This window comes from Echinops telfairi, unplaced genomic scaffold, assembly GCF_000313985.2.
Source record: "Echinops telfairi isolate 266 unplaced genomic scaffold, ASM31398v2 ScPeMD7_1;HRSCAF=3_0, whole genome shotgun sequence".
NCBI lineage: Eukaryota > Metazoa > Chordata > Mammalia > Afrosoricida > Tenrecidae > Echinops > Echinops telfairi.
Window position 1 is genome coordinate 3,050,995 of NW_022103896.1, and position 17,160 is coordinate 3,068,154.

At 57.8% G+C, this 17,160-nt stretch overlaps 1 protein-coding gene across 1 annotated transcript in view; it reads left to right on the forward strand.

Moving 5' to 3' along the window:
- The window catches only part of TRAPPC9 (trafficking protein particle complex subunit 9), a 313,018-nt gene that overhangs the window by 255,016 nt on the left and 40,842 nt on the right, over positions 1-17,160 (forward strand). Inside the window, exon 18 of the mRNA XM_045286911.1 lies at positions 9,636-9,789. Coding sequence (XP_045142846.1) covers positions 9,636-9,789 — 154 coding nt within the window. The remainder of the gene's footprint in view (positions 1-9,635; positions 9,790-17,160) is intronic.

Genomic DNA, 17,160 nt, shown 5'->3' on the forward strand with positions numbered 1-17,160 from the left:
GGGGCAGGTGTGGGCATGAGCCTGTGCAAGGTCTCTGTGTCTGTGAGGTTGGAGACGGGGCAGGTGTGGGCATGAACCTGTGTGAGGTTGGAGACAGGGCATGTGTGGGCATGAACCTGTGCAAGGTCTCTGTGTCTGTGAGGTTGGAGACGGGGCAGGTGGGCATGAACCTGTGTAGGTCTCCTTGTCTGTGAGGTTGGAGACGGGGCAGGTGTGGGCATGAACCTGTGTGAGGTTGGAGACGGGCAGGTGTGGGCATGAACCTGTGTGAGGTTGGAGACGGGGCAGGTATGGGCATGAACCTGTGTAGGTCTCCTTGTCTGTGAGGTTGGAGAAGGGGCAGGTGCAGCAGTGGGTCTCTGTCATCATCAGCCAGTGCAGACAGGTGGTGCTCAGCAGACTGAGAGACTCTGGAGAGGCATCAGGAGCCTGGTGCTGGGACCGGATGACTGCCAGGCCTGTGGAGAGGAACACACGCTCAGGGCAGGTGGTGGGTGGCTGTCTTTGTTCCGGGCACCATCGTCTCAGACTCTGCTGCTGGAGAGTCCTGGCTCCTGTGCAGTGTGCGCTGCTCTTGGTTTCTGTGTGTAGAGTGCACACTAGGAGCCTCGAGGGCCCGGTGGGTTGCACGACGGGCTGCTGACCACAAGGCCAGCAGTTCGAGCCCACTAGCCGCTCTGTGGGAGAAAGACGAGGCTATAAAGACGCACAGACTCAGAACCCACAGGCGGTGCTACCTGCCCACAGAAATGTGGCAGGCACGGCCGGCCCCACAGCTGATGCTCAGAAGGTTGGTGGTCCAGGTCGAGCCCAAGGGTGCCTTGAAACCAAGTGCTGGCAGCACGCCTCCCAGAGACCAGTCTGGAACACCCAACAGGGCCAGTTCAAGCCCGGCAGCTGCTCCTCAGGAGAAAGACGTGGCAGCCCGCTTCCCCAAAGAACGACAGCCCCGTGGCCCTGCTCAGCGACTGTGCCTCATGTACTTGCAAAGCACGAGTCCTGAAGTTGTTAACAAAATGAGCCCCGAGCGATTTGAGGGACCCTCCTCCAAGCCAGGGTCCCCAGCCCCGAGTCCCATCTCTGTGCAGGGAGAAGGCCAGTCGGTGCTGGCCACTGGGTCCTGCCCTCTGCTCCACGCACATGTTTGTATATTGCCCCCCACCTCACCCCGCCCCCATCAGCCCCATTTCATTTCCTTCTGTCCGGCACAGTGGTGCCTGCACAGCATGGACCGTGAAATGAAGAAGATGAGGGTGATAATGCTGACTAGGATAGAACGTGATATAAACGCTCAGATTAAAAAAAAAACTACAACGAATCAACACGTTACTGCTTGGCTTCTCTCCTGCCTCTCGGCCACAGGTGGCCAGGAGGGTGTCCGGGAAGGTGCGCCAACTGGGGAGACGACAAGCTAGGATGATGCCCTGGAGTGGGGGCTGCAGCAGGGCCTCAGAGATGCCCCTGGGGGCAGGCTGGGGAGGCTGTAGGTGAGCCCAGAGCCCTAGCAGATGGGCAGTCGAGCAGTCCAGCCACCAATGTATTTGCCTGGGCTGCCTAAGCCCAGACCAACAAGCCTGCCTTGGAAGAAGAATAGCCAGACGCTCCTTAGCAGCCAGCGGGGAGAGACTCCTCACACACCTCGTCCCTGGAGAAGGACATCGTGCTCCATAAAGCAGAGGGTCAGAGAGAGAGGAGGGCCCCTGATGAGATCGCCTGCCACAGCAGCTGCAGCAACGGGCTCAAACGTGGGGACAGTTTGTTGTGCCTGGGGTCAAACAGGTGGGAACAGCACAACAGCAGAGAGGACCAGGAAGGAGTGGAAGGCCCCCCGTGCACGCGAGGTGAACTGACACCCATGGCGGCAGGAATGGGCTCAAATGTAGCCATTGTGAGGACCGGGCCGGACCAGGCGGTGTTGGGTTCTGTTGTGCACGAGGTCGCTGGGGGTCAAAACCGAGTGGACAGCAGGCGAAGACCAAGCCCATCACCTCCTCCGAGTCCTTCCCAGCCTGCAGCCACCCTGTGTGGGGTTCAGGAGCTGTCAGTCTTTCCGGAGCAGACAGCCTCAGCTTTCTCCCGAGGAGTGGCTGCTGGACTTGAACCGGCACTGTCAGGGGTTCCGGGGCTGGTCTCTGGGAGGTACCTTGGGACTCAAGGTGAACCACCTGCTTCTGGGCAGTAACGGGGGGGCTGGCTGTGCCTTCCCTATGACTGGACAACCTCTCCCCAGGTGCTTTTGTTGGCTGCTCTGCCCTCTGTGGCCCTCTCATCCTGGAATTCGGGGTTTGGATGTCGTCTGGCCACCACAAAGGCATGGTGAGAGGCCAGGCCGCTCTGGTCAGTCAGGAAGAGACCTTTAGGGGAGGGGCAGAGGCTGTAGAGTTGGGTAGCCCCTGGGGAAGGGACAGAGGCCATAGGAGGGAGGCTGTAGGGGGAGCCCCACATGGAGGCCCACACAGTCTGGAGGGGAGCCCGACTCCCGCTGTCCCTGTTTGAGTGCTGCCCCGCCTGTGCTGGGTGCCCCGTCACACTTGAGGAATGCTCTGTGAAGAAGGGACAGTGGGGAGTAGAGAGAGCCTCGTCTTTCTCCCGAGGAGCGGCTGGTGGCTTTGAACTTCCGACCTTTGGGTGAGCAGCCTGGTGGGTCACTGACTATGCCAGCAGGGCAGCGGGAAGCAGTGTGGTTGCTAGGGGCTGTCAAGTCCATCTGGACTCTTGGTGACCCTGCAGGACAGAGTGCAGCTGCCCTGCAGGGTTTCCAAACCTGTCATCCCATAGAAGCCAAACGCTAGATCTTTCTTCCACCAAGCGGCTGGCCAGCTCAGACCAATGCTGGGTGCTCACCCCCCTCCCGCTCCCAGGGTGGGGACAAGGCTCCTGGATCTGCTTGTGCACGTGTGCAGAGCACGCTACACCTACCGCATGTGCAGAAACAGGTGGAGGCTTGGCATGTGGCCCCAGGACACTCTCTGTCCGAGCAGTGGGTACGGAATGGCCTGGCTCCGGGGTCCAGCTCACTTCCCAGGGATGCCTATCTCTAAGGGGAGTCTGCTTCCCAGGGCCAGCTGTCCTTGGCACTGCCCATACAGTCCCCTGCCTCGGGGGCCGACCCTGTGCCCAGGCTTCCCCCTGTATCCAGGCCAGGCCCCCTCAGACCCTCCCCTCTGCGGCTGTTCCCCGGGAGCTGTTTCAGGGTGTCTCTCTTGATGAGCTTGATGAGGGCCCCAGCCACGCTTGTGGGGTGTGCTGTAGACAGTGGCCGCCGCGTCCCCACTGCCCCACCCAAGAGGTGGGTGTCCAGACGGAGGAAAAAGTCGGCGCCTTGGATGACTGGGGGAGCCTTTGCCGGTGTGGTCCCGTCTCCTCTGCAGTCTGCCCACCAGGGTCCTCCAGCACACGGGGCAGGTGGGACTCCGCTCACATGCCTGCCCCTCACCTCTGATGGGGCCCTGGAACAGCAGCATCGCAAGGCCCCCGTGGGGATGACATCCTTCAGGGCCTGGTCACTGACTGTGACCACTGGTGTCAGGCACCTACACAGAGGCCTGACTTTAAACTTTGCCCTCTCCGGCATATCTATCCCTGTGGCCTTGGGCTAGTGGCCTGATTCCAACCACTGTTGCCAGCCCCAGGGGGTGTGGGTGGGGGGGGGTCTGTTGTTTGGGTTCCCCGGGGGCATGCATGGTCACAAGTTCAGGGACTGGGCAGCAGGTTGGCAGGCCCTTGGAAGCCCCCGGGAGCAAGTCCATTCTGCACACAGGTAGGGTGCTCCACGGCACAGATGTCCTCCCAGGCTGGCGTCGAGGAGGTGAAGGCTGGACGGCAAGGTGCTCCTCACCTGGGCCGCCCAGGGACGGGACTTCCTGGAGCTCCGGGCCTGCTCCTGGAGCTGGTGCAGCCCTGGGCACGTTGGGCCTTGTGGGACTTCGACAGGAGAGCACCAGCTCTTTTGTTCCCTCCAAGTATCTGTCTGCCGTGGCCATGGTCACGGGCCTCCCGACTGCCTCCTCCTTAGATGTGAGGCCGGCGTCTGCAGGGAGCGTCTCCAGTCCTGTCCCCTTTGGGAAGGATGGCCCTGGGTGGCCGACCCTGCCTGCCCTGTGGAGGACAGGCGGGGACTCTGTTGGGCCAATAGAACTGCTGTCTGACGGACGCCCCATATACCTTTAGAATACCAGCCTCCGCATTGTCACTTGTCCCGATGAAAGTTCAGTTTAATTATACGCAGCTAGTCCTTTTCAAACCAGCTCCTCGATTTGTATTTAAATGTCATTGGACCGACTTGTGAGGGGAGCTGATCAGCTGCTCAGAGAGGATCAGATTGAGCTGGTATTTTTTTAAAAACCACTTTCTTTCTGTTGCCCCCCACCCCCACTTCCTTTCCCCACAGTGCCTCTGAAAAATCACAGCACCTATTTTTAGTGCCAACTCTTTGACGGTTATTGTCACATTTGGCCATAAAATTAAACATGAAAATTGGCATTCCATAATAGTATTAATTTTATTAACGCCAACTCATCAAAGAGGAACAGAATCCAGGAGTGTTGGGGGTGGGGGTGGGGGCCCAGACAGAGTGGCTCTGAGAACCCTGGGCTGAGAATCAGACTGGAGGGGAGGGGTAGCTCGCCCACTCCGGGCCTTGTCGGGGGGCTGGAGGAAGGCGGGGATGGTGGGGGAAGCCGAACATGATAGCTGCTGACGTCCCGCCCCGTGTCGTGAGTGCTCACCTCACCAGGCCTTGCAATACGGGCTTAGCTGCCCCTAGCAGTCAATGAGCAAAGTCAACTAGAGGGCTTCTCAAGATGGGAGCCTGGTGGCCACCGAGTCCCAGGCTGTCCTCAGCATGCATCCACGGCAGGCAGGGTAGACCAATGCTTTCCTCACAGAGGGTGGGGCAATGCCAGGCCAGCTTCTGGTGGGAGTGGGGTAGGGTAGCCACTGACAGCCCACAGCCGCTGCCCTGACCCGTGCATGCCTCAAGCGAGAGAGATCACTGCCTGGTCAAGGGGCAGATGGAGAATCAGGCTGCCCAGGAGCCATGTGGCAACCTTGCATGCCACAGAGGCAGGGGCAGTCCCTGTGTATGCAGAATGGGGTGGCGTCTGGCTGGGAAGGGGGCTGGGGGAGAGAGACCATTCTAGGTCTACAGCCTCTGCTTAGGCCGTCTGGGTGGGAGGAATCAGGCCGGTTGGCGCCCCCATCAGGGAGGGGCCGTAACACGGCGAGGGGCTCTCGAGGCCACAGGAAGAAATGGCCCAGTTCCTTACAGTTCAGGCTGGTCCTCCCTAGCAGACAGGACAGCTCAGGTGGCAGCAGTGCCTGAGCGTGGTCCCACAACCCGCCTTCAGCTGCAGACCTTGGCTCCCGCCCCCTCCCTCTGGCCTTCTCTGAAAGGTTAATGTGCTTGGTCCCTTGGGGCCACCAAGCAGGGCAGTGACATTAGCGTGCTCAGTGGAACTCGAGTCCCATGCTGGCCTCCTCTGTGGGACGGCTCAAGTCAGCATCGGTCACCTTTGAGGCAGAGGGATGGCATGGGATTTTGCTGGTCATCAGGGAGCCCTGGTGGCACAGTGGGTGGGGCGTTGGCTACTCCCCAGGAGGAAGCTGAGGCTGTGTGCCCCCGTAACTGACAGTGTAGGGCTCCTGCAAGTCAGAATCAGCCCCTGGCCCGGTCGGTCCCTCAGCTGGGGAGAAAGAGGAAGAGTTCGTGAGTCCTCAGAGCAGTGTCAGTCTTGGGGTGCCCAGCACTGCCAGTGGACACACGGGTCTGTGACACCAGTGACTAAGGACTGGCCATCACCAGTGGGCAAGGGGCAGGGAGGGCCTCCCGCACAGGAGGGGGCCCTTCCTGTGTCAACCCCTCATGTTCACTCCCAATGCCAGTAATGCCACGCTGGGGGCCCATCCAGACAAACATGAGCAGAAAGGTGTTTGCCATGCCCTTTTTAGACAGTCACTTGTTCTTGTTGTCAGTGGGAAAGCTCTGAGGATCCAAGACATGGGGGAGTCGTCAGCACACTAGGCGTCTACTCCCTGCCCTCCTTGACCTCCTGTAAGATGAGCGCTCACCCCAGGGAACCCCCCGCCCCCACCTCTTATAGGCGAGGCCTGTGAGCTGGGAAAGGGTGTTGGATCCCCCCCTCATCGCCTAACAGCTGATCCGCTGATCCCATCAGTGTGCAATGGTGACATCGCCATGTAACTGCCAAGTTGGCAGTTTTGTTTGCTGGGGTGGGGGGTGGAGGGTGAGGAGGGACACGCTCCGACCCTCGCACATCCTCAGGACAGAGACTGTAGGGTGAAGATCTGGCCGCGAGTGCACGAAACCCAGCCTGCGTGCAGTTTCCACCCCGCTTTCTGCGGCAAGCGGATCTGCTGTTATGATCAGAACACAACAGCAAATAGAAGACTTTAAAGTCTCCCAGGTGCAACACACACTCAGGAACCCTCCTCCTCGCTCGACCTTGGGCAGCCCAGCCCGATGCCTCGCTTCCCACCCCCACGCCAACCAGGCTGCTGTGGATTGATTGGCAGCCCACAGCTCTGCCCCCCCCCCCCTCTTATTTGGACTGAATCTTGCACTTCTGCACCACATACACCAGTCCCTCTGGCCTCTTGCTTGCCAAAGGGCAGGTCCCCAAAGGCCAATTAGAGCATGCTGGTCCTCTGGAAACACCTGTGTCCGTGCCGAATGAGAACCCTGGTGTTTGCACCCACTGACCGGCTCTTGGCCGTTTTTCACTCGGGGGTCCCTGACATGAGAAACAAAACAACCCCCCACCCCAGCCTGCCACCCTTCCCCTGTGTGACGCACCTTCACGGTGTGCCCACTGCACCGGGCCCATCCGCTTGCGGCAGGAAAAGTCTGAACTAGATCCTGTCCATCAGTCCATCCCTACTCACATCCTTGAGCCTGGGCAGCTGGGGCATTGTGGGGCAGGCACTGGGCTGCCAACCACAAAGCCTGTGGTTCAAGCCCACCAGTCTCCCCAAAGGAGAGAGACGAGGCTGTCTGGAAACCCTGTCGGGTCAGCTCTCCTTGGCCCTCCAGCGTCTCTGGGAGTCAGAATGGACCGGGGCTGGGAGTCTGGGTTTGGTGTTGGGGCATGTCCAAGTCTTTGGACAAGACGCATGGTTTTACTTGCATCTGTGTGTGTATGTGCATATATGTGTGTGTGTGCATGCGCGTGTATGTGTGTGTATATATATATGTATGTGTGTGTGCATGCGCGTGTATGTGTGTGTGTATATATATATATGTGTGTGTGTGCGCATGCGCGTGTATGTGTATATGTGTGTGTGTGTGTAGTGGGTGTTACCCAAATGGAGAGCGTTTCAATTGGTCCTTCTTATCACATAGAAATGAAGCTGAGTCTCTCCTTGGTTTATCAAGCCGTGCTCATGCCCTGGTTTTCCTTGCGTATTTTTAGCTGTTTGTTGTGAATCGGCTGAAGAGTTGCATGGCGAGTCCCTTCTCTCTCCAGCACCCATGCCGAGCCTTTGCTCTTGTGTCCTTGACCACTGTCCCCGGACGGGCCGTCCCTCATGCCCCTTCCCCACCATGGTTCCAAACCCTGTTTCTCCCTCCTTCCTACGCACCCCACCGAATGACGCCCCTGTGCACGTGCTGGCCTCCTCATCTCACACGGTCGGTTGCTCTGTGCCACGGTCCCCCCCCACCCCCACCAGACCTTCTCTGAGCAGTGGAGCTGAGGGGGTGAGCTCAGGCTCCGGCCCGAAGGGTGGCCGAAGGGCCCAGGCTTGACAGTTCCACACATCTTAAGCCAACCCAAAAGCCTGGTCTTTGTGTTTGGAGTTTTGTTCCGCCATTTTCTCTGCTCCTCCTGGCACCTTGTCCTGCGACCCCCTGCAGAGCGGTCAGTGGTGGTAGCCAGGTACCAGTCGGGCCTTCTGGTCTCAGGGTGGTGGAGACCATGTCCTCGTGGCCCGTTAGCCACCACGGCTTATCCTGCGTCTTGAGTTTCCCTCACCCCTCTTTCCTGCAGACTCAGCATGGCCAATAGCTGCCCCTCAGGCTCGGAAGGCCCTACCCACTGCTAACCCAAGTCGGGTGTAGAAAGAACCTCCTCTTTGTGAACTCTGCCAGGTGACCTTGGTGCCCCCCTAAAACTGTGCACCCCCAGGCCCATTGACTGTTCCTCACCGTGCCTGGTTATGTCTGCCGTGGCTGTATATACCTGCACCTGTCAGTACACATTGGAATATCGAGGGGAAGGGGCACCATAACCCAGGCTTCCTCAGGGGGAGATGGTGGTGTAGCCAGGTACTGCTGCCGGGCCAGACAGAGGCCTGGGCATGGTGAGGAAGAGAGTGCACCTGGATTGGGGTGTCAGGGCAGGCATGCAGGCTCCTGTTCCTGCATCCACCTAGTATTTCAGGGACCAACCACGTGTGCTGAGCATTGCTCCCAGCCTGGGCACCGTGGCAGCACCTCAAGGCTCTCCCATAGGGAAGGCAGCACATGAACAACTCCAGAAATGACAGTTTGTGATGAATGCCGGGACCACGGGTAAGAGAGGGGGTTGGGGACAGTGCTGCCAGGGTGCAGTGAACCAGGGAGGCCCATGTCACGCTCCTGCCCAAAGGCTTGGTGGAGCTGGCAGTGCCCAGCGGCCAGAGCAGGGGGCTCCTGAGCAGGCAGGGAGAGCCTGGTACATTCTGGAATCCATCATATGGCCACCAGGGTGGACAACGCAAGGCATGAAGGGTGGCATGGAGGACCCAGTGCTGCTGTGGAGACCTGGAGGGGGAGTGGGCAGTGCATGGACTGAGCTGTGAGCCCCCATGAGAGATGCCCTCTCCTCCCACGATTCTCCAAACCCCAAACCTCCCTGTCATCGAGGCAGTGCTGGGGGTGTCCTAGACCATCACTGTTGACGGGAGTAGAAAGCCCAGTCTTTCTCCCGAGGAGCTGCCGGTGGTTTTGAACTGCCGACCATGCAGATTGCAGCCCCACACGTGACCACGACACCCCCAGGGCTCCTTCCCCTCAGGCCTTGGGCTGGTGCCCTGAATTCAGACTTCTGGCCTCTTCACCTGCAAGAAAGCACATCTGCAGTGAGGATTCTCCATGTGGGGGAGCCGAGACAGGCAGGTAGGGTGCCCTCCACACAGGTACCGGGTGAGGCACCTGTGGGGAGGGTGTAGGGAGAGTCCGCTTTCACCCCCAGAAAGGAGAGTACAGTGGGGAGATGGCTGGCAGGTTTGTATGGGGTGATAGCTGGTGGGGAGATGACCATGGGGCTCAGGGACTGCCTGGACGGCCTGATTTTTCAAGAGGACCCAGAACCCAGATGGGTTCATGTCTGAGGCCCACTGGGCCTTGGCCCCCCTGCCCTACTGCAGGGTGGCATTTCCATCTTGGGTGAACTTGGTCTTCTTGAGGGCTTGAGTCTCTCTGTCTGTGCCTCCATTTCCAAACCGTGTGCACCCCCACCCCCACCTGCCCAGCCCTGCCCAGCACCTCCTGGGAGTCAATGATCTCACCTTCCCGGAGCGGAGCTGTGGTGAAGGACTGATGACCAGGACGCAGGACACAGTGCCCTGCCCTGCGCCACTGCCCACTTCCCATAGCCAGCTGACCAGTCCCTTGTCGTGTTTCTCCCCTCTCTTAGGATGGCCATTCAAGTGGACAAGTTCAACTTCGAGAGTCTCCCTGAGTCCCCCGGGGAGAAGGGGCAGTTTGCAAACCCCAGGCAGCTGGAGGAGGAGCGGCAGGAAGCCCGCGGGCTGGAGATCAACAGCAAGCTGGACATCCGCTGGACCATCATATCCTTGTTGTGGGGCCACGGAGGCATCGGAGGGCATGGGGCCGCGTGCCCACGGGAAGCTCGGGGCACTGCCGGGGGAGGCGGGGTCAACTGGCGGGCATCCTCTCGCCCCGGCAAACCATCCGCCTGGTGGGGGACAGGCCTGGTGGTGGAGCTGTCCCTGCTCGTGTTTGGGGGCCTGGATGTCAGTCGGGTTAGTGATGGGCGCTGACAGCCGTCAGCTCTCACCTGGGAGTTGTCTGGGAAGTGGAAGTCCACCAGCACCACTGACCAGGGCAGCAAGGGCCACACCGTAACGTTGCTGACATGCTCTGGGCTTCCAAAGAGGCCTGGCTTCTAGTGGGCACTCGGGGATTGAGTGAGGTGATGGAGGGACAGAGGGAATGAATAATGAGTGAGTGCATGAGTGAGTGGATGAAGGATGAAGGGTAAGTGAGTGAGTGGGTGAATGATTGAGTGGATAAATGGGTAAGTAGACGAATGAGTGAGTACTCTGTTCCCCCCAAAATAAGACAGTGTCTTATATTAATTTTTGCTCCCAAAGATGCCCTAGGTCTTATTTTCAGGGGATATCTTATTTTTCCATGAAGAAGAATACGGCACACATTTATTGTTGAACAACAAAAAAGGAAATTTATTACCTGTATACGGTACGGTAGTAGTTGTCATCACAAACCAGCATAACCAGACAAACTGAATCCTACAGTATCAAGAATTTCTTGTTTCTATCGTTATTTCTATGTACAACAATCTGTGGTACATTTACTCACACTTCCTGTCTGCTCCGGCTGCACTGTGGGCAACAGTGAGCTGCGCAGCGGCGCCCCGCCCCCCTACGGTCCGGAGTCCACAGAGTTACGGTAGCTTCGGGGGGGCCTTATTATCGGGGAAGCCTTATGTTCGGGGAGGTCTTATTTTGGGGGGATGCCTTATATTTCAGCGAGAGGCAAAACTGTAAGTAGGTCTTATTTTGGGGGGATGTCTTACTTTCGGGGAAACATGGTAGGTGGATGAATGGGTGAATGAGTGAGTGGACGAATGGGTGAGTGAGTGGGTAAACAGGTAAATGAGTGAGTAAGTGGATGAATGGGTGAGTTGATGAGTGGGTGAGTGAGTGGATAAATGGGTAAATGAGTGAGTAGGTGGATGAAGGATGAATAAGTGGATGAATGGGTAAGTGAGTGAGTGGGTGAATAAGTGAGTAGATGAATGTTTGAGTGAGTGGATGAATGAGTGAGTGGACGGATGGGTGATCAAGTGGATCAATGGGTGAGTGAGTGGGTGAATGAGTGAGTGGATGAATGGGTGATAAGTGAATGAATGGGTGAGTGAGTGAGTGGGTGAATGAGTGAGTGGATGAATGTTTGAGTGAGTGGACGAATGAGTGAGTGGACGGATGGGTGATCAAGTGGATAAATGGGTGAGTGAGTGGGTAAATGAGTGAGTAGATGAATGGGTGATAAGTGGATGAATGGATGAGTGAGTGAGTGAGGGGGTGAATGAGTGAGTGGATGAATGGGTGATCAAGTGGATGAATGGGTGAGTGAGTGAGTGAGTGTACACTCTGTTGAGAACCTAGGCCACTGTTCCCTCGTTGAGCAGGACGCACAGAGACTCCCCCTCACCAGGTCCTTAGGAACAGAGAGGCCAGCTTTCTCTGCAGACTTACAGGCTGGGGCACCTGGAAGGGGCCTGGAGGGTCATGGGTGGGGCTGTGCGGAGCACTGGGTGGGCTCAGAGGAGGACATCACATGTGGGGCAGCTGCAGGCAGCTTTGCAGAGGGGCTTTTGAAGGGTGAGGAGAAACTGTCCGGAGCATTCACGGCTTTGATCCACCGAGGGCTACTGCAGATTGCCGGCCTGGCCATGGGCCCCAGCACCCCCTGAAAGCCCGTGGGGCGTTTCACCTTTGCTCATGGGAGCTGGTCCAGGGGACAAGGGTGGGGCTACCCACTGGTGGCAGGGCTGAGAGCAGGCTTGCTCAGAGGCAGTGCTGGTATAAGTGCCCGCTGCCAGCACGGGCTTTTGCCATTCTGTGGCTCTGCCTCTGACCGACGCCGTGGGGCTGCCCCCGGGCACCGAGGACACTGCTCCAAGTTCCGAGGAGGCCCTCAGCCCAGGAGACACGGGTCCTGGGCCTGATACAAGGTCCTTCTTTCAGGCCCATGAGCATCTGGGTTTGTAGGTCCACCTCGCCAAGGACTTGTGACAAAATAGGCGCGCTACGTGTAGGTAGGTCACCAAGAATGACCTGCTCGGGGACCCCGGGAGTGAAGGGAAGCTGCCCCCCACCCCCCGCCATGGAGTTCAAGGCCATGGCCACGTGTACAGCAGGAAGTGAAAATGCAGGCGTCTCCACGGAGCTCAGCACGGGGGCCGTCCTCCAGACTGTCCTGGTGGTTTTGAACTGCTGGCCTTGCGGCGAGCAGCCCAGCATATGACCACCAGGGCTTGGCATCAGGCTGCCCAAGCTAAGGGCCATCAAGCCAGCTCCAACTCCTGGTGGCCCTGTAAACAGGGCAGAGCTGCTCCGAGGCCCTTCCTGGCTGGCGGCTTGCCGAAGCAGGGCCACTGGGCCCTGCTTTCAGTCCTCTGCATGACCTGGGGCCACCACCATCTCAGCTAGTGTGCCAGAGCTTCACGTTCCCGGGGCTGCCACCTGGGGACACCGCTGGGACAGAACTGACCACCAGAATGCTCCTGATCTTGGAAAGCGAGCATCACAAATGTGCCTCTGATGTTTTGGGGTCTCCTTGCTTCTAGGCTGCACACACACACACACACACACACACACACACACACACTCACCTGCCCCGGGGGTGGGTGACAACCTTGTGGCCTATTGTCACCTAATAATTCACACCACAAATAGGGACCGGAGACTTGCCAGGTGCCAGGGGACTTGGCCTGTGTGTTTCCTCATTGGGAGTATTTGAAGGACTTCTTGCCTGGGCCAACCTGAATGTTCCACTGCTTCCAGGGTAGGAAGGTGGCACGTGGGTTCAGTGGGAGGCCAGTGGCATTAGCATGCCCCTTCTCTCCCTTCCCTCCCCCTGCCCGGCATTTGGTACCGACGCCCAGCACAGAGGGAGTCGCAGCAGACACTTGCTATTGTCAACCTCTGTTCAGACAGATGGAAAGCCCAAAGAGGGAGATGGCTAATAATTTCCTCATGCACTTCAGTAATATTTCCTAAATATTTAGACTTTATTAGGAAATCGATCCTGATATGACACCCATCCATAGAGAGAGCGGTGGGGTCTCATGTGGGGCCCGAAGCAGGTACGGCATGTTCTAAGGCAGCAGTTCTCAACTTATGGGTTGCGACCCCTTTGCGGGTCGCCCGATTCATAACAACAGCAAAATGGCAGTGAAGAAGTAGCAGTGAAAGTAATGTTATGGTTGGGGGTCACCCCCACATGAGGCGCTATGTGAAAGGGTCCCGGCATCGGGAAGGTTGAGGACCACTGCTCTAAGGGAAATGGTGCACCGTGCTGCAGCCCATGGACCCTTGGGGTCTCTGGGCGGGGCCTCAGTCTCCACCCAGCACACACACCCTCCCCCAACTGGTCAGCACAGTGAGGTAATTAGGCAAGAGCGGCCAGGTCAGATCACCATGGTGTAGCTGCCAAACTGCTGAGAACCACGTCCCAGCCTGGTGGGCATGGCACCGTGGTGGCCACCACAGTAGATGTAGTTCGCTCTCCACCCCGGCAGACACACACAGCCGACTTGAGCTATAGCTGGACGGTCGGCTTTCCTGATGTTGTCTGTGGGAGGGGGCTGGCGCTGTGGATGGAATTGCTCCCTCTGCGGATAGGGGCTATAAATCCTAAGACACACACACACACCACACCACACTACACCACACCACACCCTGCCCTGGATGGGAGGAGCACTGGGCTAGCACCACCGCTGCCCAGGGCAGTGTGTAGCCCAGGGCATGTGTTTGCTTCACATCTGTGGGTGGTCACATGGGTGGACACGTGTGTGTATGTGTCCGTTTGTGTGTGCAAAGGAGCATGGGTCCAAGTGATTCTGCCCACAGCCTTTCTGCAGCCCCTTGGTCGGCGTGTGCCTATGCAGGCTTGTGCGTGTGCACACGCTCGGTACTTCTGGTGGGACAGGCCCTGTGAGTACACATAGCTTCTGTCACAGAACCATGTGATCCCAGACCCATGCCATGGCACCTACTGAGTTCCCACCATGTTCCTGGGCAGTTCAGTCGGTGCCCTATCAACTAGTTGGGTCAGCATTCCGCAGAGGGGGTAACGGGGGGTCCCGAGAGGTGGACTAGCAGCTTGCTTATCTGGGCGCTCCCTGGACAGCTCCCCATGGGCAGCCGGGTGGCCCCCAGCCCAGGGGCCCGGCTAGAGGTGAGCACCTTACACCATGGCACTCTGAAAGCTCAATGTGCAGATGAGAAGGCAAAGCCACGCCGAGAGGCTCGTTAATCACTTAAATCCGACGGTCCATGCGTGTAATGTCTATTTATGACAATTGACTAATTCATCTGAGCTGAAATGGGCTGGCTCAGCTGCTGCACCTGGAGTGATTCCCTCAGAGCTGGTGTGTGGGTGCTGAGTGGATGCATGCCCTTCTAAGAGCACTCCCTCGGGAACCCCCAGAGGTGGCACACCCCACGTAGGACACCCGCCTGGGACCCTCAGTGATGATACATCTCACTCAAACCACCCACCCAGAGCCCCTAGAGATGGCACTCCCCACTTAAGGCCCCCACCTGGGACCCCCCCAGAGATGGCACCCTGCCCCCCATTCATGGCATGCATCCAGTATGCCCCAGAGAAGGCAGCCCCCTGGGGGTGGTACTCCTAATTAAGAATACTCACCCAGGATTCCCCAGAGATGGTACACCCCTGGAGATGGCACACTCCACTCAGAACACTCACCTGGGACCTCCCTGTACACCTGATTCAGGGTACCCACCTGGGACCCCAGTTTCCAAGACTGTAACTCTTTACTGGAGTAGAAAGCCTCATCTTTCTCCTAAGGAGCAGCTGGTGGTTTTGAACAGCTGACCTTGCAGTTAGCAGCCCAGCACTTAACCACTACCCCCCCAGGGCCCGTGTAACAGATGACTCATGATGATAAATGAGATGTCATCCTTGCCCAATAGATTGGGTTTCTGAAGAGTGGGCAACTCCTTTTCTGGTCTCTCTCCACGAGTGGTTGACCTCATGATAAATTCTTGGCTATGAATCAAGATGCCCCAGTGGTGCCCCGGGTTAAGCCCCGGGCCGCTAACTGGAAGGCTGCCAGTTCAAGCCAACTGCCTACTCCTGTGGAGATGTACAGTCTTGGAACCCCCCAAGGACTGTTCTCCATCCAAGAAGGGCCACGAGGGTTGGCATCGACTTTGTGGCAGTGGGCTTGGGGGACTGGCATGACTGCACATGTGCATGCCCACGCATGCACGCACACCCAGCGCAGCGTCCGGGATGGGAGAGGAGAAAGAGTCCTCTGCTGTGAGGAGAGCAGTCCCACTGGGCTGTGGCATGGCCGGCGACTTCTGAAACCTCACTTCCTTCTCTGAGCGGAGACGCACAAGCCAGCAGCGGGCCTGCTCCCTGCCTGCAGTGGGCAGAGAAGGAAATAGAGCGAGGCCTTGCTGAGTCCCCAGCCCGCCCCCACACCGCGTCCACTCCATCCACAGCGACCCCACAGGACCGCCAAGACACACGTGCCCCCCAGAGCCCTAAGGCTGTCCTCATTCCCAAACCCACGAGCTGACCTTAGGCTAGCAGCTCAAAGGCTTCTCCCAGCAGGCCATTTCTCCTAAGCAGGAGCCCGGCCTCAGGTCACCACCGTCCCTCTGAGGGCGAGGGCAGAGGGTGCCTGGGGTCGAGGGTGGGACAAGTGGTTTCTGGGACGGCGGAGGAAAGGTGCTGGCTGGTGGGAAACTCTGAGGCAAGCTGAGTCTGGTCAGACAGAGTGGGGGGCCTTGCCTTTTCTTAGGGTTCAGAGGCCACAGGAGCCAAGAGTGATCCACTTCAACATGTCCTGTGGCCCGTTCTCTGTCCGTCCCTGCCCTCTGAGCCATCAGCAGCTGGGTCTCTGGGACTAGAGCCCACAGGCTGCTAGGGCTCCTGACTATCGACTTTATTGTCCCTCTTTGCAGTGATGCAGTGCAAAAGAAGTCACCGTCCCTCCCACAGCTCACACTCACTTCCTGCCTCTTCCCCTCCTCCCTGGCTCCCACCTTCCTCCCTGCCACCCCTCCCTGCCTCTGTGTCCCCCTCCCCCGTGGTCTAGGAAGATGGCTTCTGCTATGGAACCATCCCTCCCAGGCACTGGTGGGCCTGCTACAGACAGGCTCACAGAGAAGGCGGCGCTTCAGCACCTGGACAGCTCCTAGGGTGCCTGTCTCTGGGCCCCAGCTGTGCAGTGGGAGCTGGATCCCTGAGGTTCTGCCTGGTTTTAAGACTTTGGACTGGAAACCACAGCGTGTATGGTGTGGTGGGCTAACTGTTGGGCAGCCCACCACATGGTTGGCGGTTCAAACCCTCCAGCTGCTCTGCCGGAGCAAGACGTAACCTGTTTGCTCCCATGAAACAGCCCAGTCTCTAAAGCGCTGTGTAGGGCAACTGAGCATCAGAGTCTCCTTGATGGCAGTGAGGCTGGGGTTTGGGTTTTGGATTTTAATGATTACTCATTTCCCATCCGCCATCCTCTAACGTAATTTGAAAATGTTGTTCGGTGGTGTCCAGTCAGTCTCCCCACATGACAGTAGAGCTGCCCCTTGGGATTTCCTGGGCCATCATCTGTCCCAAGTGGTTGCCAGCTCTCCTGTGGAGCAGGGGGTGCAACTGCTGGCCAGGGCTCCCCAGCAGTGACCCTCGAACAGTGAGTATTGGGCAGTGAGCACTGAGCAGCGGCTATTGAACAGTGAGTTTTGATCAGTGAGCATTGAATGGTGAGCATTGAGCAGTGAGCGAAGATTGAGCAGTGAGTATTAAACAGTGAGTATTGAGCAGTGAGTATTAAACAGTGAGTATTGGGCAGTGAGTATTGGGCAGTGAGTATTGGGCAGTGAATATTGAGCAGTGAATATTGGGCAGTGAGTATTGAGCAATGAGTATTGGGCAGTGAGTACTGGGCAGTGAGTATTGAGCAGTGAGTATTGGGCAGTGAGTATTAAACAGTGAGTATTGGGCAGTGAGTATTGGGCAGTGAGTATTGAACAGTGAGTATTGAGCGGTGAGTATTGGGCAGTGAGTATTGGGCAGTGAGTATTGAACAGTGAGTATTGGGCAGTGAGTATTAAACAGTGAGTATTGAGCAGTGAGTATTGGGAAGTGAGTATTGGGCAGTGAGTATTGAGCAGTGAGTATTGGGCAGTGAGTATTGA